The sequence below is a fragment of the Drosophila navojoa genome, chromosome X, assembly GCF_054131105.1.
Source record: "Drosophila navojoa isolate 15081-1374.11 chromosome X, UAZ_NAV_1.0, whole genome shotgun sequence".
NCBI classification, from domain to species: Eukaryota; Metazoa; Arthropoda; class Insecta; order Diptera; family Drosophilidae; genus Drosophila; species Drosophila navojoa.
In genome coordinates this window covers 23,350,629-23,376,076 of record NC_142895.1, presented here as the reverse complement: position 1 = coordinate 23,376,076, position 25,448 = coordinate 23,350,629, and the positions used below count along the sequence as shown (strand labels likewise).

At 46.0% G+C, this 25,448-nt stretch overlaps 6 protein-coding genes across 10 annotated transcripts in view; 4 read left to right on the top strand and 2 right to left on the bottom strand.

Moving 5' to 3' along the window:
- Flo2 (flotillin-2) overlaps positions 1-25,448 on the bottom strand; it is a 125,143-nt gene that overhangs the window by 6,357 nt on the left and 93,338 nt on the right. For 2 of the 5 annotated variants that reach the window (XM_089264468.1, XM_089264467.1), the window contains exons 3-5: positions 2,788-2,975; positions 1,388-1,426; positions 154-292 (exon numbers count right to left, since the gene is read on the bottom strand). In XM_089264468.1, coding sequence (XP_089120594.1) covers positions 154-292; positions 1,388-1,426; positions 2,788-2,975 — 366 coding nt within the window. The remainder of the gene's footprint in view (positions 1-153; positions 293-1,387; positions 1,427-2,787; positions 2,976-25,448) is intronic. The other 3 variants (XM_089264469.1, XM_089264470.1, XM_089264471.1) reach the window with 3 other exon arrangements.
- On the top strand, positions 3,979-8,159 carry LOC108656498 (glucose dehydrogenase [FAD, quinone]). The gene is made up of 3 exons (XM_018108609.3): positions 3,979-4,271; positions 5,814-6,269; positions 6,435-8,159. The coding sequence occupies exons 2-3, from the start codon at positions 5,888-5,890 to the stop codon at positions 7,931-7,933; spliced, it is 1,881 nt and encodes a 626-aa protein (XP_017964098.1). The 5' UTR covers positions 3,979-4,271; positions 5,814-5,887; the 3' UTR covers positions 7,934-8,159.
- Eo (Ecdysone oxidase) lies at positions 8,039-10,806 on the bottom strand. Its single transcript, XM_018108605.2, has one exon. It carries the CDS (start codon positions 10,542-10,544, stop codon positions 8,553-8,555), a length of 1,992 nt encoding a protein of 663 aa, XP_017964094.1. The 5' UTR covers positions 10,545-10,806; the 3' UTR covers positions 8,039-8,552.
- LOC108656497 (glucose dehydrogenase [FAD, quinone]) lies at positions 12,518-14,748 on the top strand. Its single transcript, XM_018108608.3, has one exon. It carries the CDS (start codon positions 12,726-12,728, stop codon positions 14,634-14,636), a length of 1,911 nt encoding a protein of 636 aa, XP_017964097.1. The 5' UTR covers positions 12,518-12,725; the 3' UTR covers positions 14,637-14,748.
- LOC115564699 (uncharacterized) lies at positions 16,932-17,653 on the top strand. The gene is made up of 2 exons (XM_030389305.2): positions 16,932-17,225; positions 17,317-17,653. The coding sequence occupies exons 1-2, from the start codon at positions 17,000-17,002 to the stop codon at positions 17,430-17,432; spliced, it is 342 nt and encodes a 113-aa protein (XP_030245165.2). The 5' UTR covers positions 16,932-16,999; the 3' UTR covers positions 17,433-17,653.
- Positions 20,815-24,529, top strand: fiz (fezzik). The gene is made up of 2 exons (XM_018108606.3): positions 20,815-21,240; positions 22,812-24,529. Exons 1-2 carry the CDS (start codon positions 20,914-20,916, stop codon positions 24,405-24,407), a joined length of 1,923 nt encoding a protein of 640 aa, XP_017964095.1. The 5' UTR covers positions 20,815-20,913; the 3' UTR covers positions 24,408-24,529.

Sequence of the window (25,448 nt, the reverse complement as noted above, 5' to 3'; positions counted from 1 at the left end):
CGATTAACAAAATTGCAAATATTCTGACAGTCTGGCAACACTAATAAGTAGGATCGGGAGACTCATAAGGCAAAAGTAAAGTAAATCGAATATACCCATATGCATATACAACTATATAATGTATTACTATATAACTTTATGGACTTTTCTTACCCAATATGGCGCGCAGATGTCCTTCCAGGGTTTGCAGAATGGTCTGCTTGATCTCCTTGACGCTCTTGCCCAGGAATTGTTCGCTGGCCGTGCCTAGCAGCTCGTCGGCCTGATGATGAAAATAATAAACATTCATCATCTGTGTGTGTGTGTGTGTGTATGTGTGTGGGTGTGTGTGTGTGTATAGAGAGTGTGAGTGTTTGGGTATGCGAATAGTTGATTAAATGAATTGATGATCGTGTTATTAATTGATTCATATTTGTTGTTTGACACGGCACACACAGAGATGAATAGAGAGAGAGAGAGAGAGATAGACAGATAGATGTGGGAACAGAGTGGGACGGACAATCCAAAGCCACAGCCAAAAAATTGAGTGGTGATTTAATGTTAATTAATGTTGGCGATAATTTTTTGTTGATTAGTTTTTGATTAGTTTTGTTTAAAGTAATTACGATTCATTTATACCCAAACACGCACACGCACACAGATTCGCACACACACACGCACACACATGAAACGTAACAGTAACCGTAACATGAACAGTAACATTAGCAGTAACAGTAACAGTAACGGTAACGGTAACATTAACATTAGCAGACGTTTAGCAGTAGGCGTAATTCAGATGATGTATTTTTTGGTTTTTGGTTTATTAATAATAATTATTATATATTAGTTGTTGTTGTTGTTGTTGTTTTTTCAAGCGATTTGTTAATTTTGGATTTGTTATCATTTACAGTTGTTTTTGTATATATATTTTTTTGTCGGATTCGTTTGATGAGTTGAGTTGATTGGAGTCGAGTTGAGTTCAGTTGATTCGAACGATTCGAGCGCAGGGTAAGTGGTTGGTAAAAGAAAGTAGAGAAGAGGTAAAAAACACAGATGTCAACAAATTTCGACTGTTTATGTAGACTGTAGGCTCAATTGAACAAAGCTAAAGAGCATACAGCTCTTTTTTTTCTCGAATACTATTAAATGAATGAGTGCTACGCTTACTATCTATGTAGGTATGTATGTATGTGCATGTGATACAAATCATAAGATCTAAACGACAAAGGCATGCAGCAAATGATATGGCATCAATAAACAGGGAACTCGACTCAAGATCTGAATCGTGCGTGTGTGAGTGTGTGTGTGTGTGTGTGTGTGAGTTGCATCGCATTAACTCAAGATCAACGAAACCAAAACCGAAATGATAATTGTTAAAGAGGAAATGATGTTAGCAGAATAAACATACCTCGTTGTTAGCATAATCATTATTTTTATACGAAGATGACTGTAATAATGAAATGAAAATAATTAGGTAAGAACATAAATTCAAATCATTGGGGAGCCAAAGAAACTATGCGAATGAAATCATGCCGAGTGAGAAAACAATATAAGGAATAACGAAATTTCGATAACTAGCGAGTGAGTGAGTCTTTACGAATCGAATGTGAATAATAATATGAATAAGCTACTGTGAATGTTTGATTCACTGAAAAGTCCTGTGAATTGTGATCCATTCAATTACTAACGCCATTATGTATTACAAATATATTTTATTTACAAATATTTACAATGGATATTCAATTCCGACTATTGTGAATGAGTTGATATATCTGTGCCGAGCACTGTGAATATTTGGTTGAATCATAGTGCCTGCGAATGATCATGAACTGTTGTGATTGGTGCAACTACAGTTGAATGGATTCTATAATACAAAGTATGGCTACATACATATATATATCTATATATGTGAGAAAAACACTGTGAATTATGATTCGAATATTATAATTTCATAAATGATTCGATTCGTATTTGCCTAAATCATTTAGTATTCAAATCTGTTTAACTGTAATTGAGTACAATTCATTTATGATTCAAATGATGATTCTTAGTGATTTTTTAATTACAGTTACTGTTATTTTCAGTGCTTTCAGTTTGTTAACTGTTTGTAAGCGACTGTGCGAAAAGTGCTTTGAGTCACTGTTACTGTGAACTCGGGGTCGCTGTGAATGAGCAGTACGGTGCCATGATGCAATTGCTATACTCAATATATGTATATAGGTTTATACGAAACTAAAGCGATTTTCACAAGTTTACAATACGTTCTACACTTACTTTTGATGGATCAGTTCTAAGGCGCTTGCAAGGCTAAATATTGTAATTGAATTGATTGGGAATTGTTTTTGTGGCAAGGATAGGGAGTGGAGTGGGAATCGAAAGAGTTCAAACATACATAAACAAAAACAAAATGCTAAATCGGATTGAAATATACGATAATCTTATGAATATATATAATTATATACTGTTTCTTTGGGTAGATATGATGCTATGGGGTAAAGTAAGCCAAATTTCAGACGCGTTTCTACGTAGCTACGAAAAATGCATGCCAAATACAAAAGATTATATAAGGTTATATGTATCTATAAATATGTATATATGCAGGTATATCTGTAGAATTGAGAGAAGCTAAATAACTTGCATAACAAAACTGAAAAAAAAACAAACTGCAATTACTTGCTCCCCACTGGGAGAGCTGCTAACGTAGCCGATGAAAGTGGCTAAAAGGAAAAGACGAAAGAGAGAGAGAGACAGAGAGAGAGAGAGAGAAAGAGAGAGCGGAAAGTGCGGCTCACCCGCTCGCCCACATACCTTCATGATCTTGCACTGCGCCACGCCAGTCACCGTCAGCGGTACGCCCTGAGCGGTCTCCACGTTCTCGCACATCGGATTCAGCGTCATCACGTTCAGCGAGAGCCGCTGCACGTCCGTCACCAGCCACCAGGCCCAGGCCCAGCCGCCGACAATTGTTCGCTTCTTCGTCGAGCCGCAGCAGCCACCTAAATGAGAGAGAGAGAAAGGGTGAGCAGGAATAAGTAAATATTCAATAGAGCTGGCAGCTTAGCGGATTTAAGGCTATTTTATGGATACGCAAAGAATGCCAAAATCTTTGTAACATTTAAATATATAATAATATAAATATATAAAAATATATATACCCTTGATATATAGTGTAAACAGCTTAAACTTTTTCGAAATGTTGCTACAAAAAATACATTAAAAATGGAATGAGATTATTTATACATATATTTGTATAATTATTCATATAATCTAAGAATCGCATTTACATTTTTAATTTTTTGGGCTAAGCTATAAACGCTTTTATCATTTTAAAAAAAAATACTACAAAAATACTGTTGAAAATAGTAGTAAAATTTTAAGCTTTGTTAGTAGTTGACAAAGCTTAAATCTACAGGGTATATTAGCCAGTCGATGTGCACTTTCAGCAAGCCCTGTTAAAGTTAGCCCTTATTCCTAAGCTTGTCAGTTGGAGCTTGCCCTGCTGACGTCACTGGGGCAGGCCAAGTCTGTGCCCGTTAAGCTGTCGGGCTGTCGGGCTGACCCACAAATGCTGTTGGCTGTGCCACACGCACTTTTTTGTTTCTTTTTTGGCTAGGGGCGTAGCATCATAATGGCCAATGGCTTATATAGTAAGAGTGAAAGCATTTCGCAGTCGTTAAAGTGAGTGTGAGTGAGTGAGTGTATGTAAGTGAATGTGTGTGTGTTATGTCTACGTGCCGGCAAACACGTCACATCGTGTCACAGAGTTGATGGATGAGCATGGCTGCAGCCAAGAGTGCCGTCAAGTGCAGCCAAACAGGAAGCACTTGTCCAATTGAGGTGCCAGCTAACGGATCAATTCACCTGCTGCACTCAGCCCCTGCATTGTGCAGCACGCCAAAGGGCATGGTGAAGGCTGCGCAGCTGCAAAGGCGAACACGATTTGAGAGAGTGTGTGTGTGCAAGATAGAGAGAGCAAGAGAGAGCAAGAGTGAGAGAGAGCGAGCGAACGAGCGAGTTGGAGTGGCCATTTCTAGCTTTGTTGGTGTTTGGGCTCCGTTTTAATGGCTGAATGCTTCAGTTGGCCAGCGAACGTCGCAGCGTGCGGCCGTAGTAACCGCACAGAAAGAAAGTGTTGAAGAAAGCGCACGTAAGCGTACAAGAAAATAAGAAAAGAGAAGCTTCAGATCGAACGAGCTAGTGAGTGCTTCAAGTGTGTGCGAGGCAAAAGGCAAAACCAATTGAAACAACAACAATAACACTCGGCGAAATATCAACTCCTTCCCATAGCGCAAGTGAGTAAGAAAGGGTCACATATATACATATGTATGCGTGTGTGTGTGCGTGTGCTCATCTAAATAAACAAAAACACATTGCTAAAGTGTGCCAATGGGCAAAAAGAAATCAACGTCAACAAAAGCAGCGGCAGCAGCAGCGGCAGCGGCCGCGACACAAAAAGGAACACGAACAATCGAAAAATTCTAAGCCGACGCGTCGACGCATGCGTAGTGGCGATGGCAGCGACGCCTACGCCAGCAGAAGCTTTCTCAACGAAAGTGATTCATCGCGGCTGCGTTAAGTGTTCGCTGTGATAACTGTAACTTTAGCTGTAACTGTTGTGCTCGCCGCTCGCGTTGCCTGCGTACGTTGTTATGCATTTCTCTTTAGCGCTATTTGCTCAACTATTTAGCGGCTATTCGCATGGCTGCAAAAGTTGCGCTGCTGCTGCGCAGCTGTTGTTGCTGCTGTTGTTGATGCTGCTGCTGCTACTGTTGCTGCTGCTGCTGCTGCTGTTGCTATTGCTGTTTTTCCGCTGGTACCTTGAACTTGAGCAGCGCTGCGCACATTCAACTCGGCGGCGCAGTGGCAACCTGTTTGCAACAACAACAACAGCAACAAAGCGCAGCAACAAGTTTGTAATTGTCACTACAGCAACAATAGCAACAACAGCAGCAGCAAGTGTTGGCGTTGTTAGCCGTTAGTTTAGCTTGAAGCTAGCCAAAGATTATGCAAAGTCAGGAAACGTTTTTGGCGGCAGCATTGTGGCTTGGGCGGCTGGCCCCGCCTACAAAACAAACTGGTTGAATGCACTCGCATGCAATTGAGTGTATGTGTGTGTATGTGTTGGGTACTTATAACAATATCTGATGTGAACATAATGGGAGAAAATCAGCGTTTTTTCTCTTCCCTTTCAAATTAAAAATTTTTGTTTTTGTTTTTGTTTCTTTGAAGATTTTATAATAGTTGCGAGAGATTTCACTTCTATGCGGGAGGCCTTTTATCCCCACTCCCAGTGCAATACATGCAACAATGCAGCATGTTGTCGGCTTAAAGACTCTACCGATAGATCGTATGCATATATCCCTCCGATTTCTCTGCTAATACGAACATTAAATGGATTAGACTTGATACGTTGACAAGGTCACATTGCTAGACATTCCAAATAACTATCGAATGAATTAGCGCGTTGTCTTTTGAAAGCTTTCGGAGCATTCCCGCACGTGCTATGGCTTGCCGTAACGGTAAACGAGTCAGCTGAAGAACTACTTCATTCTGATTGAGGTACAGCTGAAAGCTCGTTCCAGTGCATTCGCTTAGATCTGATAAGCGAATCGGGCATGTTGGGCAATCGGGTACAGGGTATGCATAACAAATGGAAGTGCCCGAGCGCGTTACGAAATTGCCGAAATGCGGCAGATCGTGATCGAAATGTTGAGGCGCGTGAAAAGCCGCAAACCCAAGCAATCGATTCACCTAACCCGATTACATATATTACAAACGTGACTTTTCATCACATATTTACGGATTTATTTCATTTCTTTTCGTTTCCATTGCAGACACGTCGCGGCACGTTGAAAGATCGCTATCGCCTGACGGACTGACAGACATCCAATAGAAGGAGCCTTCAGCCATGAGCTCGGCCATTGTGGGCGCTGCCTCGGCCATCGGGGGCGCGGTGACGGCGGCAACCAGCAACAGCTGGTTCATACCCATGCTGATGGCAGCGGTTGCCTACTTCCAGTACGAGGAGATCATGGATCCCGAGTCGAAGCCCAGCGACGTCAGCAGCGATGATATTCTCGATCACTATGACTTTATAGTGATAGGCGCCGGCTCGGCCGGCGCTGTGGTGGCCAATCGCTTGACCGAGGTGGAAAACTGGAATGTTCTGCTCCTGGAGGCGGGCGGCGATGAGACGGAGCTAACGGATGTGCCACTGATGGCCGGATATTTGCAGCTATCGAAAATCGACTGGCAGTACAAGACGGAACCGTCGGGAACTTCGTGTTTGGGTAAGCCCTGCTCAGTGCTCAAGAAGATTTCTCCTTTCCTATCCTCTTAAGGACTTCTGTCTCTTGTTAAACAAAAGTCAAAGTTAGAGGGAATGAGAAAGCTATTAGGGCTTCACGTAAATCTTAATCTACAAACATCTAACCATCTATATCGACTCCTTTCAGCTATGCAAGGCGGACGCTGCAACTGGCCGAGGGGCAAGGTGCTGGGCGGTAGCTCCGTCCTCAATTACATGCTTTATTTGCGTGGCTCGAAGCACGACTACGATAACTGGGAGGCACTGGGTAACCCATCCTGGTCGTACCGCGATGCGCTTTACTACTTCAAGAAGTCGGAGGATAACACCAATCCGTATCTGGCTAGCACGCCCTACCATGCCACTGGGGGCTATCTGACTGTGGGCGAAGCGCCCTACCACACCCCCCTGGCGGCCAGCTTTGTGGAAGCGGGCGTGGAAATGGGCTACGACAATCGCGACTTGAACGGCGAGAAGATGACGGGTTTCATGATTGCCCAGGGCACCACAAGGCGTGGCTCGCGCTGCTCCACCTCCAAGGCGTTCCTCCGTCCGGCCCGACTGCGTCCCAATCTGCACATCTCAATGAACTCGCATGTGACGCGCATCATGATCGATCCGGTTAGCAAGTTGGCCTTTGGAGTGGAATTCGTTAAAGAGCAGAAGCTCTACCATGTTCGTGCCACCAAGGAGGTGGTGCTTTCGGGCGGTTCAGTGAACAGTCCGCAGCTTCTGATGCTAAGCGGCATCGGTCCACGCAAGCAGCTGGCCAAGCATCGCATACCGGTCATCAAGGAGCTCAGCGTCGGCGAGAACCTCCAGGATCACATCGGACTGGGTGGACTCACGTTTCTGGTGAATCAACCGGTGTCGATAGTGGAGAACCGCTTCCACACCATGTCCACTGTGCTGCAGTACGCGGTCTTCGGCCAGGGTCCGCTCACCATTCTCGGCGGCGTCGAGGGCTTGGCCTATGTGAATACGAAGTATGCAAACAGCTCGCTGGACTGGCCGGACATAGAGTTTCATTTCGTTTCGGGCTCAACGAACTCCGATGGCGGCTCCCAGCTGAGGAAGGCGCACGGCCTCTCGGACTCGTTTTACCGTGCGGTGTTCGAGCCGATCAACAATCGGGATGCCTGGAGCATAATTCCCATGCTGTTGCGTCCACGCAGCACGGGTAGTATTAAGCTGCGCAGCAGTAATCCCTTCGACTACCCCTATATATTTCCCAACTACTTGAAGGACGACTTCGATCTGAAGACCCTCATCGAGGGTGTCAAGGTCGCCGTCGCTCTTTCGCGCACCAAGGCGATGCAGCGCTTCGGCTCCCGCCTCTCCAGCATACACTGGCCGGGCTGCGAGCATCTCGTCCCATTCACGGACAGCTACTGGGAGTGCATGGTGCGGCGGTACACATCGACCATTTACCATCCGGTGGGCACCTGCAAAATGGGTCCCTACTGGGACAAGGACGCTGTGGTCGATGCCAAGCTAAGGGTCTACGGCATTCGCGGACTGCGCGTCATCGATGCCAGCATCATGCCCAAGCTCGTCTCGGCCAACACGAATGCGCCCGTGATCATGATCGCCGAGAAGGGCAGCGATATGATCAAGGAGTTCTGGATTAAGAATACAATAGTCTGATAAGCGAATAACTTTCTTCTATGACTCTGTATATGAGTGTGTGTGTGTGTGCGTGTGTGGATTGGAGTATGCATCTGTGTGCGAATCTGTGAGTGTATTTGTCTCTTTTCTTTTTTTTTGCGTTTTAATTTTTTTTTTTTAATTTTAAGTAAATTTTATGTATTTATTGTAACTTATTGAAACAGTGAAACAATGTCCAGTAAAATGTACATTTTCTGTAAATTTCGATTGGCGTGTGGGATCCCAAGCTAGATCAGTATTGCCAGGAATAAAATGAAGATAATAATTGATTGCTGTTTAATAATATTAATAGCTTTAATGAGTTGAGCTCTATTACCAGAAATTCGGTAGAACTGATGTGGAGTAAAGTGTGTAGAGTACTCAATGGGTAGGATGATATAGGGACTATCAACACGAAGCTAAAGATTTTCATATTTTATTGAATAGATTTTTGCTAGCAGGAGTATATATATTTCCTATACAGTATATGTCCTACGATATATGACTTACTATTCATTTCTCTTTCACACATATGGGCATATACGGTTACATATTTATTATCAGTTGAATAAGGGCTATAGCTCTACGTATGCTTATGCTTATAGCTCTTTGGTTTTATTTAAGGAATAATCTCGTTGGTTTCGCCGGGTGTTTGCGGATCTTCAGCTGCTGTCAGATCGGGCAGCTCATTGGGCAGCTGGTGTTGCTCCTGCAGCTGATCCTCAAGGATCATACGCGCCGCCTGCTCGCCAATCATCATGGCCGGCGCATTTGTGTTGCCCGCCGTAATCTCTGGCATGATGCTGGCATCGGCTACCCGTAGACCCTGGATGCCGCGGACGCGCAGTCGCTCGTCGACGACGCCCAGGGGCTCGTTGGGCGTGGCCATGCGGCAGCTGCCGACTGCATGCCACGCGCCCACAAACATGTAGCGTATGTGGCACCGCCAGTAGGCATCCGAGTCCGGCTCGAGGACATCGCACTCGGGCAGCGGCGGCAGCCACAAGCTCAGGCCGCAGCGCCGGAAGGCGCTGGTGCGCAGCAGCCGTTGCACGTAGCGCACGTAGCGCAACAGCGTGGCACGATCGTCCGGATGCGAGGCATAGCTGTTCCTCACCAGCGCCGGCTGCTGCGGATCTCTGCTGCGCAGCGAGACGCTGCCGCGCGACTTGGGCAGGAGCAGCGAGCCCATGATCTGCATCAGGTCCGTCTGCTGCAGTGCCGCACGCTGAGCGGCAATCAGCTCCGGGCGGAAGCCCAGGTAGCCAAAGCTACCGGCGCCGCCGCGAGCCAGCAGCGAGTGGGCGACCACATGCACATCCGGCTGGCCGGAGCGACTGGTCGGCGCACTCGAGTTGATGAAGCCCATCATCGAGAAGCCGGCGGCCAGCGGGCCGCGATGTCCCTGCAGCAGGTACTCGGCCACCGAGGCGGGCTCGAAGGCGTCACGCCCACTCGCAGCCTGGCTGCTGTTCAGAGCGCAGCCCGAGGCTGCGAAGCGCAGCAGCAGCGGCAGCATGCCATGATCGTGCAGGTTCCTGCCCACGCCCTCCACCTGCACCCGCGGCCGTATGCCCAGCCTGCTCAGCTGCCGCCTGGGCCCAATGCCGGACAGCAGCAGCAGCTTGGGAGAGTTGAGAGCGCCGGCGCTTAGGATCAGCTCCCGGCTGGACCAGGCGGTGAGCGTTCGATTGCTGGCCGCGTGATGGTAGCTGACGCCGCGCAGGCGTCGTCCGCTGGAGCTGAGCAGCAGCCGCTGGGCCTGGGCGCCGCGCAGCACGCTGAGATTGGGTCGGTTGACTCCGGCCAGGTAGCTGCGAGCGCTGCTCACCCGCCGGCCCTCGTGCGTCGTCACGGGCACCCGATGCGTGTAGCCGAAGCTGCTGCCCGAGCGCAGGGGCTGCTGCAGCCGGGGCACGCCCAGCTCCTCGATGGCTGCATAGATGAGCTCGGCCAGCCGCTGGTTGTGCGGCTCGAGGGGGAAGTAGCTGAGCTTCAGTCGCGCCTCCAGCTGCCGATAGGCGCTCTGCACCTTGGGCCAGTCCCAGCCCTGGAGGCCGAGGCGCCAGCGCCAGTTGTGAAAGTCGGCCGGACTGCCCGGCACATAGATATTCCCGTTGATGGCGCCCGTGCCGCCCAGCATGCGGCCGTGCCACCAGCAGCAGCCGTGCGGCGGCTCCATGGCCTGGCAGCACAGGGGATTCGGCTCCGCCTCGTCCAGCCACATGTAGCGCGAGTCGTGATGCATTGAGCCGCTTAGCGCATAGATCTCCGATTCGAGCGGCGGATCCTCACCCGCTTCCAGCAGCAGGACCGTCACATTCGGCTGCTCCGCCAGCCGACTGGCCACAATGGAGCCCGCGCTGCCCGCACCCACCACGATGTAATCGTAGCTAGCCGAACTTGCCAGGTTTCCAACTGCATTGGGTGGCCAATCGCTGGTCAGCGCCCAGCTGGATGCGTTCAGTGCTGCCGTCAAGGAGTCCATCAAGCCTATGCCGATGCCATTGCTGGGTGCCTGGCTGCCAGCTGCCTGCAGCGGAAGAGAGCGCAGCAGCTGACAGAGGAGATAGAGGAATCCAGTCCACTTGGTCCCTGGTGAACATCTCATTTCGAACTACTTGGGGCCGAGCGATATCTGGAGCTGGTCGTTAAATGCATAAAGCTCCAATGCTTCATTTCATCTTTATCCGTTTTAGACAATTCAAATAGGTTTAACTTTATTTACAGTTTTTACTTGTTTACGCTGCGTTTAAAATTTCAAGTACTTAATGCTGCTCGAGTCGAAGCTTTTGATCCCGCCCGCACGAATGCAGCGTCGCTCGTTCGCCCCGCCGATGGCCCAATGAACTTCACAGAAAGACAATGCGACAAACAGAGAGAGAGAGAGAGAGAGTGAGAGTGGGAGAGTAAAGCCAGTGACTGAGTGAGAGAAAGGGAGACAGATTGTGTGAGCTTTTACTGTACGTTAACAGCGGCGCTGCTAACAGTTGCTCGAATGGAAGCTTCCCATAGCGCACATATACACCCTACACTCTTCCCCTTTGCCCCGCGTCTTGCTATCTCAGTCGCTCGCTCAGACATTTAATAACAAAAAAGTGAGCTTTCGCTGTAAATCAACAGCGTAGCGAAAAGCTGTAAGCACTTTCTGTAAACAGCTGATCAAGCTGTGCGTCGTTGATATGCAGACACGTTGTGAGTGAGTGAGAGTATACATATGTATGTGTATACTCATGGCTTATAGAGTATACATATGTATGTATAAGAATTATGTACGGTGTTACCTACCTGAAATTAACCTAGAGTTTTTACGAGTTTTAAGGCATATAAGCAGCGACATATATCAGCCAATTGAAGCTAGTTGAGCTCTATTTATACCTAGGCTAAAAATACCCTAACGCAAGCAACATTGCCGTATACCCTGCAATGAGAGTTAAACTTTAAATAGAAGAAGACTCTCCTGCACTTAAGGCAGTTAAATTTTTGAAAAAATAATATAATAATATATACATATATAATAATATTAATATAATCATAATAACATATACATATATAAATATATACTATAAATTTATTCACTTTATAGATAAGAAATTTATACAAGCGTGTTAAGTATGTGTATACCCTATGGATTATGGATTGACACTAATATATACAATAATATTAATATTTAAATATGTAGAAGCTCTTCGCAATGATGCAGCAAAGTTTAACGATATCTTGAACAGAGGGTAACCGATAGTCGGTCAACGCTGTCACATTATTCCACGTGCTGCGTTTTTGCCGTTGTGCGCTGTTTTCAGTTCAGGCTTTTGTTTTGGTCGACTTGTTTGTTCTTGGCATTCAAAATCGAATGCCGCATATCTTACTCATAATGCGAGTATTTCATTATATACTCTATTCATGAAAATATTTGTATATCAGTAGGGTTATTTCCAGTCCACTAGCAGCTAGTGCTAATCTAATCAGTGTTTGAAATGTGCAATCTTACATAGAAAACATTTCAGATAAGACAGCACAGCGTTAAAATTTACAGGGTATATAAATGAACGAACCAGTTATGCTGGAGAATAGCGAAATATAATGGAGAAACAATGAAGTAATTCGAGTTGACATATTGCGAAGTAACTGGAAGAGCTACATATGGGAAAAGTTGCTTTTACAGGGTATGCAATATAGGAAATGACTGCAAAGCAATTCAAGTAGTAAAGCGAATGGGAAGCAAAACAGAACAGAGTTGGAGCATTGCGAATGGAAGGAGAGAACTGTAACTCCATATAACTATAGAGTATACATATATGAAAGTTGAAGACCTTAACTTTAAATATAGAATATGGGTATATCACATAGGAAGTGACTGCACGGAAAAACGAATGCGAAACTATCACAGAAAAGAGTCGGAGAAAGAAACCTTAGCTTGAAATAAATAATATGGGTATATCATATAGGATATGACTGTACAGAGTTGGAATATTACGAATTGAAGGAATGGACTACAAAGGAATCGCAGTGGTAAAGCCATTGGGAAGCAATCACAGAACAGAACTAGAGTGTTACGAAATTCCATTCTAAAGAACTGCAGAGTATATGAGAAAGCAGAAGACTCTAGCAGAGTTGAAATATTACAAAAGGGCGAGAGAGAAACGATTCGAAATTTGGTCATTGCACTCGGTATGGGTGAACGGTTTGCGCTGGGTCAGCAGTCTGTGCACTTGCCAAGACCTCGGACTTGACCGCTCGAGGGCCATTCAGTTGGCCTGAGGGCAGCGAATGTTCGAGGTGGCAGCGAAAGATGACGGCTGTGAATACGTTTGTCACCATGTGGCGGTTCCTGCTGACGCTGGGCCCCTCGGCCCTGGTGATCCTAATGCTGAACAAGGGCATCAAGGACTACCGGCCGGACATTGTGGACGATCAGCAGCGCGTCCGTTCCATACGCATTGAGCAGCTGCGGCCCAGCTACGATTTCGTGATTGTGGGCGGCGGATCGGCTGGCTGTGTGCTGGCGGCGCGTCTCTCGGAGAATCCGGCGTGGAGCGTGCTGCTGCTGGAGGCCGGCGGCGATGAGCCGCTGCTGATGGATCTGCCGCAAATGTATCCGGTCTTTCAGCGCAGTCCCTGGGACTGGAAGTATCTGACGGAGCAATCGGATCGCTACTGCCTGGCCATGGAGGACCAGCAGTGCTTCTGGCCGCGCGGCAAGGTGCTCGGCGGCAGCAGCTCCATCAATGCCATGATGTACGTGAGGGGCAATCGACGCGACTACGACCACTGGGCCGGCCAGCTGGGCAATCCGGGCTGGGAGTACAACAATGTCCTGCACTACTTCCGCAAAGCGGAGGACATGCGTGTGCCCGGCTACGAGCAGAGTGCGTATCATGGCCACGGCGGACCCATCACCGTGGAGCGCTACAGATCGCCCTCGCCGCTGCTGGACGTGTTCATGGAGGCCGCCGCCGAGCTCGGCCTCACCCATCCCGACGGCGACTTCAATGGCCACACCCAAATGGGCTTCGCCCCGCCCCACGGCACCCTCCGGGACGGACTGCGCTGCAGCGCCAACAAGGGCTACATGCGTCGCAGCTGGCAGCGCCCCAACCTGGACATTGTCCTGAAAGCCTTCGTGGAGCGGCTGCACATTGAGCCGGGCAGCAAGCGCGTGCTGGGCGTTAGCTTCGAGCATCGGCTGGTGCGGCATCAGGTGCTGGCCGGCAAGGAGGTCATCCTGTCGGCCGGCTCCTTGGCCAGTCCCCAGCTGCTGATGGTCAGCGGCGTGGGGCCCGCCGAGCAGCTGCAGCCCCTGGGCATACCGCTGGTGCAGCATCTGCCGGGAGTCGGCGCCAATCTGCAGGATCACATCTCCACCTCGGGCGCCATTTACACCTTTGAGAGCCTTCAGCCGGACAGCCACATGTCCTTCATAGTGCCCGAGCTGCTCAACAAGGACTCCGTGCGGGACTTTATTCACGGCCACAAGGGCTTCTTCTATGCGATGCCCGTCAGCGAGGTGATGGGCTTTGTCAGCACCCGCTTCCAGGCGGAGCAGGACGCGGACTGGCCCGACGTCCAGCTCTTCATGGGCAGCTACGGCTACGGCGCCGACGGCGGCATGATTGGCCGGCGAGGCGCAGCGATCACCCTGGACAACTATGCGAACAGCTTTGAGCCGATCATCTATCAGGACTCCTTTGTGATTGCCCCGCTGGTGATGCGTCCACGCTCGCGCGGCTATCTCCAGCTGCGCTCGCCCGACGCCCGTGTCCATCCGCTCATTCATGCCAACTACTACGACGATCCGCTGGACATGGCCATCATGGTCGAGGGGCTCAAGGTGGCGCATCGGCTCACCCAGACGCCGGCGATGCGCCGGCTGAACGCCACCCTGAACATCTACGAGTGGCGCAACTGCCCCGAGGTGGAGTACCTCAGCGATGCGTTCTGGGAGTGCCTGGCCCGCTACTACTCGCAGACCATCTACCATCCGGTCGGCACCTGCAAAATGGCGCCCGCCGCTGATCCCATGGGCGTGGTCGATCCGCGTCTGCGCGTCCGTGGCCTGCGCGGCCTCCGGGTCATCGACGCGAGCATCATGCCCACGATACCCACGGGCAACACGAACGCGCCCACGCTGATGATCGCGGAGCGGGGCGCCGACATGATCAAGGAGGACTGGCACCGCTATCCCCACGGCGGTTGGCTATAGCGACGGCTATTCGACTCTCCTCTGCATAGACTAAGCTAAGCCTTATCTTATACGAGTTTAATAAAGATGAATAGAGAACTAGAATGAGCCTCAAGGCGGATTCTCTGGGCAATTGAAATAAGATCTTGAAGAGACCCACACAATGTATGCATGGCATGGGATCTTTGGTATGTGAGGGATCCTTCTACATCTTCGTTGATACCAGATATGTCTCGCAATCGATCAGAAATACGTATAGAAATTTCTGGATCCCCTAAGCTAACCCTCTGACGTGACAAAAATCATGAAAGCCTTCACATAGAAATAGCGACGAATCGAAATGAATTTTGTTTGGCTTGCTAGCGAAGGTTAAAAGCTTAACTGTCCACAATAACTGTATTCAAGCACCGACTCGGCCAGGGGTCAATGGCTAGGGGTCAGCCGAGGCCGAGAGCTGCAGCCTTGCGCCATTCGCATTGGACAATCGCAATTGGCCAGCTGCAAATGTTGCCAAAAATATTAACAGAAACAACTACAAGAGATTCTGCTTCTTCTTCGCTAATCCCATTGTAGAGTATACAAGTATATGTGCATATATATGTATGTAAATGGGAAAAAATGTAGCTCAAAAACTTCGTGAATGGGAAACCAGATTTTTAGCATAGTTTTGGCTATTTGTGGGTTAACTGTAATTGGCCGCGCATAGGGCGAGGCGCGGGGGCGTTCACACTGAAATATCGATCAAAACTATTTGTGCATAATTGAGATTGAAATGTGAGCCAGCAACAGCAACAGCAACAGTTGCTGTGGCAGTCGCAATTGTTGCTCTGATTGCGGTTGTGGTTGTTGTAGCTGCAACGATTGTTGTTGCCACGATTGTTGCTACGTTTAAGTTGATTGCTGTTGCTAGAATGTTGCTGTGATGCTTTGTTGTTGCTGTTGCTGTTGCTAGATGTTGTTAATGTTGTTGCTAGATTGTTGCTGCTATGGTTAATGTTGCTAAAGTTTATTGCTAGACTCTTGCTGCGATTGTTGCTGCTGTCAATTGTTGTTGCCACGATTGTTGCTACGTTTATTGCTGTTGCTACAATGTTGCTGTGATGCTTTGTTGTTGTTGTTGTCAACTTTGTTGCTGTACTTGGTGCGATTGTTGCTGTGATTATTGCAACGGTTACTGCTACGATTGTTGCTGTTGTTGTTGCTAGCTGTTGTTAATGTTGTTTTTATATTGTTGCTGCGATAGTTAATGTTGCTAATGTTTGTTGCTAGAATGTTGCTACTATTGTTGCTACTATTGTTGCTGTTGTCAATTGTTGCTGCCACGATTATTGTTACGTTTATTGCTGTTACTAGAATGTTGCTTTGATGCTTTGTTGTTGCTGTTGCTAGATGTTGTTAATGCTGTTGCTAGATTGTTGCTACGACAGTTAATGTTGCTAATTTTTGCTGCTAGAGTCTTGCTGCTATTGTTGCTGTTGCCAATTGGTGTTGCTGCGATTGTTGCTGCTGCTAAATGTTGTTGTTTCTGTTGCTACGATTGCTACTGTGGCTAGTTGTTGTTCATGATATTGCTAGATTGTTGCCACGAATATTGTTGTGGATGCTACTATTATGTTGCTGTTGTTGCTACAATTGTTACTCTTGCCAATTGTTGTTGCTTGTTTGTTGCTACGATTCTTAGTTTTGCTTCGATTGTTGGTACGATTGTTGCTGTTGCCAATTGGTATTGCTGATGTTGCTACAATTGTTGTTGTTGCTGGTGTTGCTACGATTGTTACTATTACTAGAATTTTGCTGTGGCCCATTGTTGTTGCTGTTGTTGCTATTGTTGCCACGATTGTTGCCAAGATTGATGCTATGATTGTTGCTGTTGCCAATTGTTGTTGCTGCTGTTGCCGCTGTTATTGCTGTTGCTTCTGCTTCTGCAATATGTATGCTCGCTGCATGTTTTCTGCCTAGATTGTTGCATCTGCAATTTCTGTTGCCGTTATTATTGCCAATGTTGCTGTTGCTGTCGTGTGTTGGCGTTGCAATTTTTTGAAGCTCTGCTGGTTGTCTAGTTGTTGTTGCACTTACAGCAACTGCTGTTGGCATTTCCCAGGTAATTCTGACGGCATTGACAGCAGGCGCCAGCAATTGTTGCTGCTGCTGTTGTTGTTGTTGTTGTTGTTGCGGTTGCTGGTGTTGTAGCTGTTGCTGTTTTGGCGCATTTGTCGTATTTTATGAGCGGGCGCTGAACCAAATGGCAAACGCGACAAGTTATACCAGTTTGACACACACACACACACACACACACACACACATAGCGCTCGCTGCGCTGAAGTTTTCAAAAAGGTTTCCGAGATTTTCTTACGGGTCAGTTCACGACATCCGCTGCTAACAAAATGACGCGAAACAAGCAGCTCCAGAACCAGCAGCAGCACCACCAGCACCACCAGCACCACCAGCACCACCAACACCATCAGCACCACCAGTTGCAGCTGCTGCTGTGCGGCCTGCTGCTGGTGCTGCCCGCCATTGCGGCTCTGCCGCAGCAACAGTTGCTGCTGGATGCCACAGCTGCGGAGCAGGCGACAACAGCAACAGCGCCCGCGCTCAGCGATCCTTCGGGTGAGTTACGCCTACCGCCCACCGCCCACAGCCCAAGGAGCAGAGGCAGCTAGCCAGCTATATCCAGCTATATCTTTGGATTCCCTTGCAGATCTCAGCGCTGGCCTCAATCTGCTGCCCGTGAGCAATTGGATTGCTGCGGCCGCCAATGTGGAGCCGCCCGCGCCCGTTCAGTTCATCCGCATCGCCATGAACAGTGGACTCTGAGCCGCCGACAGAGGGCGCCAGCTCACCATCAAATACTCGATTTGTGTTTACATTTAATTTAATATCCTTCTCCCGTTGCTCACATATCCATACATACATGTGTATGTACATATATATATATATTTATAAATTTCTATTTTTTTTTTATACCCTGTAATTAGGTATAGGCTGTAGAAGGGTGCAATAAAAGTGTGCATAGGGAGCAGAAAACTTGTTTTGAATTCAGCAGAGCCCTGCTGGCTCTTCTAGTTGGCTTTATCTCTTATGCTAGACGTTATTGGGCTCATTAGCTTTTATGGGCCTATAAACATTAGGGTGCTTACGAGGTATACCAAAAGAAAAACAAAACAAAAATATTTTGTAACACGTTAGACGGGCGAAGATAAGCTCAAAAAATGGGAAGAAGGCCAATACACCAGTCATGCAGGACATAAAAAGAGATTATCTAAGCAGACAATACTTGAGATTAACTAGAATTGAATTTACTAGAAGATACCCTACATAAGAGTTTAATGAAGACTAGACCCTTTGGTATATAAAGATATTTTATAGTCGCTGATTGCATACAAGGGTCTAGATGGAGTCAGATAGCCTCTCCATACCGAAAATAATACAGGGTATACAGCGTACACAGCAGATCATCTGATAATAAAACCTAATCGTATAGATTAGCCCATATTTGAGCCCGATTCCTCTTACTAACTGGCTATCCTACCCCATCGGCAGAGGGCATCCACACGCACGTGATACCCTAGCATTAGCCTTTCCACATCAATAATAATATAGGGTATACAGCACAAACAGCAGATCATCTGATAATAAAACCTACTCGAATAGACTGTGGACGAAACTTTCCGATGCCTCCTACTACCTGGTTATCCTACCCCATCGACAGAGGGCATCTGCACGCACGTGATACCCTGGCATTTGCCCAGCTTGCAACTCTGACGCGCTGCACAAAAATGCGGTTGTGGCCGGCGCCGTTTATAGCAATTATCAGAGAAAAACTTTAATCGGCCAGCGAGTTAATGAAAAACTTGCCATTTGTCATTGCCGTGGATGCTGGCCGTTTAGAGAGCGCCTGTCCTTGATCAACATTGGCCGGCTCTGACGGGGGTCTGGGTGACAGCTGCTGGCGAGCGCAGCGCAATCATCGGGCATCTAATTGGTGCCGAGCGATTAGGCGTGTTTAGTTCAATTTACCGCTAGACGATAATACCTTATAATGTAGTACAAGCATTCCACACTCAAGTGACACCTGATTCGAGGTATATAAATCCAACAGATTAAACAGCACACGTGACAGATGTTTGACTCGCGTGCGCTCTATAAGCAAGTCAATACAGGCTGCATAATACCCGCTTAAAGTCAATAATTAGTGCTAGAGTTAGTTTCTGCTTTCGATTAGTTCGTTATTCAAGCATCATGATGATAATCTATATATACATATATGTATATAGATAATATAATCTATATATACTTATCACTATCTCCACCTAGGATTCTACTTCTCATGAATGTAACTGAAAATCTTAGCCTATGCCTGCTCGCTTTTATTTAAATGTAATCTTTGTTTCTACAATACAATGATTAACGATTTAATTATAGATCATAAGAAGCACTTCACACACACACACACACACACATATAGACCTACGCACGTGCTCGATTAATACAATTACGTATACGGGTTCATTCAAAGTTGAAGCTCATTATAAGCCATAAGCCTGTTTCCATTTAGCTCCGGCTGACTTGCTCATAAATATGACAGACATTGAAAGTGTGCATTTAAATTGATTCAATATCGAATTTTCGACTTTCAAGAAATTATTTCCAAGGGACGCAAGCGAGAACTTGTAAGAGACTGAGAATCCAATGAATGGTAGTTCTTCAAGTCCAATAGACTTCAGTTAGGCTTTCTATAATACAACACATCACAGACACTCATGTCTCATTTATTCAGAAATGAAAGCCTTAATTAGATTAAAGCTTAGGTTGTCGATTTATTTTATTTTCTTTTATTTATTTATTTTTTTTTAAATATCGTATCAATATTTTAAGTTTTGGAAAAATATCAACAAAATATTTGATATGTTACCTTTAAAATGTCGATATATCAATATTTATTCACTTTTTTTTTTAAACTTTTTTCCCACAATAAATTCCTATTCCTTCCCAAAAACATGAATATTAAGAGTAAGTATTTTTTATAATATTTTTTGCTACAGTATTCGGCTTTAAGGTGCTTGTTTTTCATATGCGATGCCATATTTGATGTGTTAGCACTTGTTTTTATTACTTTGAGGCACAAATTACATTTAGCTGTTCCATTATTAAAGTCAGAATAATACGTTTTCATCATATTAAATTTTTGTACATTTGCGCTGGGTTTATTTATTACAAGAGCAAGCGATGCAAAATACATCAAAAATGTCGCAAAAAAATATTCGATAATTGAGCAAAAAAAATATTCCGATATAAATATATTTGTAATACCAAAATAAACTGAGAAATACATCTCTGATAGGAGTACTCTCGCAATGAATCACTGAACGAGTCAATAAACGTATTGCACAAGTTTACATGATCGTATTTAAAAGCTCAAAGGGCTTGTTAAGAAGGGTGACGAATGTCATTAATACGACTAATAGCTGGCCTGATGAATTCAATATACATATGTGTATGTCACATAAACGACGTCAGTATGAACTAAGAAATATTCTATACGTTGCATATGAGTCTGAACTATTATCAAATTAAGAGATATACATACATGATACATATTATATATATAATATAATTCAGAATATGATAAATACGAGTGCAGAGTGGGGAGTGAAAAAACTAATAAGTATTCCAATGGCATATATGTAGACAAGATAAAAAAAAAAAATCATTTGTGTGAGTATTCATGTTCTTTTCGAACTCAAATTTATAACTAAGCTATACATAAAGCTATGCAAAGAAGAATAGGTACATATGACAAATTAAAGCAAACATATGTTAAATGTTCGTTTATCCAACCTTTCGATAAATGTAAATGTTCAATAAGATTAAAAAGAAAACCATAATCGATTGTAAGAGAATCATGCTTCGCGACTTTTCCATGCTTGGAGACAGATAACCTATCTAATCATACGCCTCTACTACCTCAACTAGCAGCAGATTACATTTACTTAGCCAGCGGTACGCAGTTGACATTGATCAGCAGTCAGTCAATCAGATGATTGAGCTAGTTTGCTGTAAGCGTAGCTGGGCGAATACTGATTCGCGCCACTGTCAAGTTGTCAGGCATGACGCAGTCTGTTAACGCGACTCAGTTGCTCAGTTGCTCGGCTGTTCGGCTGGCTTTTGTTTACAGAGCTCATTGTAATCACTGCCCAGACGTAACGAAGCCAGTCAGTCAGTCAACTTGTAGCTTATCGCATCTATAAAAGCTATTTACAAATGTCGCTGTCGCCTCAATTCAGCTCAAAGCAAAATGCTGGCAACAACTGTGAACCAGAGCATCAGCTTTAGTCCTGGCGATGCGCAGTGCACACCGCCCGGCATTGGCCTCTGGACGGGAATGGTCCAAATGCTGATCCAGACACTGCTCACAGCCCAGTGCAATCTCGCACCCACCACCCTTTGGCCGCCGGACTATGGCCAGGTGCTGGCCGAAAATCGAGGCTTCCCGGAGCCCTACGACTTTGTTGTCATTGGCGCCGGCTCTGCGGGCTCCGTGATCGCCAGCCGGCTCAGCGAGAATCCCAATTGGCGTGTGCTCGTCCTAGAGGCGGGCGGTGATCCGCCCGTCGAGTCCGAGGTGAGTGCCAACTATTTGCTCTTGAAGCTAGCAGCTAAAGTCTATTTAAAATCGCTTATCTATTAAGATGGAAATATTTCTAGTGTAGAGAACAAGCTCTAAGGGCATTGCAATGTGTCAATATTTGCGTGCCATCAATATTTACCCAAAGATGCAAGTTTACATTTCGATGAGTTGGCGTATATTTTCATATGCATACACCGAATGTATCTATCGTATTTACATTTTTGTATTCATTCTAGAGTGTTTTTCATTTCGATACTTTCGATACGATACGATACTTGAGCTCTTATACATTTTGTTTTATTTCTAGATTGTAGTATCTAGGAAATTATCATAAAATATGTAGAAACAGACCAAATTTAGGAGTATTTTAGATATATATATCGAGTAAATATAACTCTCAAGCTATGAAGTTGTAGAAAAATACAAAAACAACGAAAAAATAATTTTTGACAAATAAATATAATATAATATAATATAATATAATATAATATAATATAATATAATATGATATAATATAATATAATATAATATAATACAATATAAAATAATATAATATAATATAAAACTAATAAAATATAAAATAAAAGTATAATATAGAAATAATATCACTTTTATGCATATATTATAATATTTATTATATTATATTAAGATAATATACTAGATCATAACGCAGTTCCTCTCCTAATTCCTTCATTACATAAATTAAAAAAAAGAAGCAATCTTAACATCCAAAATAAATAGGTCTTATATGTGAGTAATCTTAACCTTGACAGCCCTAACATTGAAATATTTGGCTATCTGCTCAACGATAGGCGCATTTGAAAATCTAGCTAACTAGCACATACAATTATGATAGGCTATTCCACTTATCTAGAAATATATTCAAATCATTTAATTGGTAGTTTTCCAATGACTGAAAACAAGGACACTTAAGATAAGTTGAAAACTAAACAGATAAGAAATATAAAAGAAAAGAACTAAAAACAAGTCTATAGACCTAAAGAGGGCTAGAGTAAATATTTTGATATGCAATTGTAGCTGATGGGCTGATTAAAAGTGAAATAAAGCGAGGGGCACTAAAGAAGACTTGCACAGTAGATCTACGACTTACTATTACTACTACTTACTACGAATGTAAATTGTATGCATCTCTACGATTTATGAGCAATGATCTTTGCATTTGAATCAATAAAAAAAAATCCGTTTTTTTTATAGAATGCCAACAATTAGTATAAATAGAAGATTGAAAAAGCTTTGGTTAAGAACTTATGTTCTAATAATAATTTCATTTGAGTATTTTTTAAGAAAATTAGCATTCACAATATCAAGCAAACGAAAATTCTCTGCAGAAATGAAGGAGTTCTAGTATAAGAGCTGAGCTATCGATTATTGGAAACAGACTTGGTCTCTTCTCGATTTTCCGCTATAAGAACTGCAAATAACAGACGATTATGATCATCCTCTACACTCGCATAGCGAATCTAAGTGATATCTGATATATGTTAAGCAACACGCTCTCTGCCTCCACCACTCACCTCTCCCTCCCTTGTTGTCTGTCTAAACAGCTGCCTGGACTGTTCTTTGGCCTGGAGTTCTCGGAGTACATGTGGAACTACAAGACGGAGAACACCGGCACCGCATGCCAGGCGCAGCAGAATGGACAGTGCTATTGGCCACGCGGCCGGATGCTGGGCGGAACGGGTGCGGCCAATGCAATGCTTTACGTGCGGGGCAATCGACGCGACTTTGACCAATGGGCGGCGCTGGGCAACGAGGGCTGGAGCTATGACGAGGTGCTGCCGTACTTTGAGCGCTCGGTGCGTCCGGTGGGCAATGCGACCCATCCCCAGGGCTATGTGACGCTGAATCCCTTTGAGCTGCAGAACGAGGACATTCAGGACATGATACGCGCCGGCGGCAAAGAGCTGGGCGTGCCCAGCGTGCCCAAGTTTGCCGATGGCAGCTTTGTGGGCTACAGTTCCGTGCTGGGCACTGTGCGGCAGGGGCATCGCATGAGTCCCGCCAAGGGGCATTTGGCGAAGATCGCGAAGCGCCCGAATCTGCATGTGGTGAAGCGGGCGCAGGTGACCCGGCTGCACTTCGATGGGGCCGGCGAGCGCCTAGAGGCCATCAGCTTTGTGCACGACGAGCACACCTATCGCCTGGGCGTGGCCAAGGAGGCAATACTGTCAGCGGGCGCCATTGACTCGCCGGCGCTGCTGATGCGCTCGGGCATCGGGCCACGTGAGCATCTGGAGCAACTGCAAGTGCCAGTGGTACGGGATCTGCCTGGCCTGGGAGGCAATCTGCAGGATCATGTGGTCGTGCCGCTCTTCATTCAGCTGGACGCTGGCGTGGCCGAGGCAGCCACCCAGCAGGATATACTGGACAGCATCTACGAGTATCTGACGCAGCACTCCGGGCCACTGGCCGCCCACGGCACCGCCTCGCTGGTGGGCTTCATCAACTCGAACAGCAGCAGCGATGCTCGCTACCCGGACTTGGAGTTCCATCATCTGTTCTTTCAGCGTGGCCGTCACGACGCCCTGGAGGTCTTCCTGAATGGACTCTCCCTCCAGGCGCGCTACATACAGCATTTGCAGGGCCAGCTCATGGACTCCCACATACTGAGTGTCTTTGTGCTGCTCTCACATCCCAAGGCCGTGGGCAAATTGCGACTGCAGAGCACCGACTACAAGAAGCCGCCGCAGCTGTTCAGCAACTACTTGGGAGAGCCCGAGGATGTGGACACACTGCTGCGCGGCATACGGTACCAGGAGTCACTGGTCAAGACCCAGTCGTACAGGCAGCACCACGCCCAGCTGGTGCACATACCCATTGAGGAGTGCGACGAGGCGTCCAGCGCGTACGGCAGCGATGCCTACTGGAAGTGCTATGCCAAGTACTTCACCGTCACCTGTTACCATCAGACGAGCACCGTCAAGATGGGACCCGCCTCCGACCCCGCCGCCTGTGTCAACCCACGCCTCCAGCTGCGCGGCATCTCCAATCTGCGCGTGGCCGATGCGAGCATCATGCCCAGCGTGGTCAGCGCCAACACGAATGCGGCCACGCTCATGATTGCAGAGCGCGCAGCGGACCTCATTGCCGAGGATTGGGCGGAGCAGCCGCTCCGGAAACATGTGCACGAGGACATGTAGGCTGGGCAGCGGCCCACATGCCCTCCTGCTCTCCTGCTCACCTGCTCACCTGCTTCTGCAACTAACTTACTCAACTATATACTATATTATTTTAAATAAAATCTATTATTATTCATATGGGATCAATATTCCTATTGTGGTCGATAGCTCACAATCGAGTGACGAACAGCTCTGCCCGTCTATTTAGCATTCTGTTGAGTAATCGCATTATTCGTCTCTTTCCCGGCAGAGCTCACTATACGAATTCATTATTGCGCTATATAATTTGCTTTCTGATATCGCAGTACCATGGAAATGAAGAGGGGCCTTGGGGATGAGGGTGTGCTCAGTAGCAGGTTACTAGTAAGTATAAATCTATGGAGCTCAGGGAAGTCTCGAAAAGAGAACTCACATGACATAGAATAACTACGATTGATAGCTCCATCATGAGTCAACAATGCTCACTGACCACTATAGATCTAGTTGTGCTCTCTCATCTATGGGCTCTGCGTAAACTGAAAGCATAATTTCATTTTCATTTTTTTTTTTTTTAATTTAAAAACAAGAACGTTGCAGTCGGTCGTTACCGATTTAGTAATATATCACAACCCATCAGCATCCCATTTACCCCGTCTCGACTAGAGTACTCTACCTTGGTTTATTTTTGCTGTTCGTTTAATTTCTTAAGGCTGGGGAGAAATTTTTTCCAGTGCTGTTTAAGTAGCAATATGGCCGCCAAGTAGTGCTGAGAAAACCTAAAATAGTAGGCGATGCTTCACTTTGAGTCTAGACAGTGTAGCACAAATTGTAAATCGTCATTCAGTTGGAGAGCTTCGCAGTGCTCGCAAGTAAGTAAATGTTACCATTAATTATTGCAGTGTTGCTCAGATAGCGATGTGGCCACCGAGTAGTGTTGAGCAAAGCTGAAATAGTGAGCGAGGTAGGCTTTGCTTCAATGTGAGAATGGGCAGTCTAGCACAAATTGTAAATTCGTTATTCAGTTGTAGAGCTTTGTAGTGCTCACATCTTAAATAAAATTCTCAGTTTTTCCAAATCCCAAAT

What these genes read in the sequence shown, in the direction of transcription:
- LOC108656498 (XM_018108609.3), top strand. Translation starts at nt 5,888, where the DNA reads ATGAGCTCGGCCATTGTGGGCGCTGCCTCGGCCATCGGGGGCGCGGTG. An exon ending in GTCGGGAACTTCGTGTTTGG is followed by an intron (nt 6,270 to 6,434) that starts GTAAGCCCTGCT and finishes GACTCCTTTCAG; the next exon opens with CTATGCAAGGCGGACGCTGC.
- Eo (XM_018108605.2), bottom strand. Translation starts at nt 10,544, where the DNA reads ATGAGATGTTCACCAGGGACCAAGTGGACTGGATTCCTCTATCTCCTC.
- LOC108656497 (XM_018108608.3), top strand. Translation starts at nt 12,726, where the DNA reads ATGACGGCTGTGAATACGTTTGTCACCATGTGGCGGTTCCTGCTGACG.
- LOC115564699 (XM_030389305.2), top strand. Translation starts at nt 17,000, where the DNA reads ATGACGCGAAACAAGCAGCTCCAGAACCAGCAGCAGCACCACCAGCAC. An exon ending in CGCGCTCAGCGATCCTTCGG is followed by an intron (nt 17,226 to 17,316) that starts GTGAGTTACGCC and finishes ATTCCCTTGCAG; the next exon opens with ATCTCAGCGCTGGCCTCAAT.
- fiz (XM_018108606.3), top strand. Translation starts at nt 20,914, where the DNA reads ATGCTGGCAACAACTGTGAACCAGAGCATCAGCTTTAGTCCTGGCGAT. An exon ending in ATCCGCCCGTCGAGTCCGAG is followed by an intron (nt 21,241 to 22,811) that starts GTGAGTGCCAAC and finishes CTGTCTAAACAG; the next exon opens with CTGCCTGGACTGTTCTTTGG.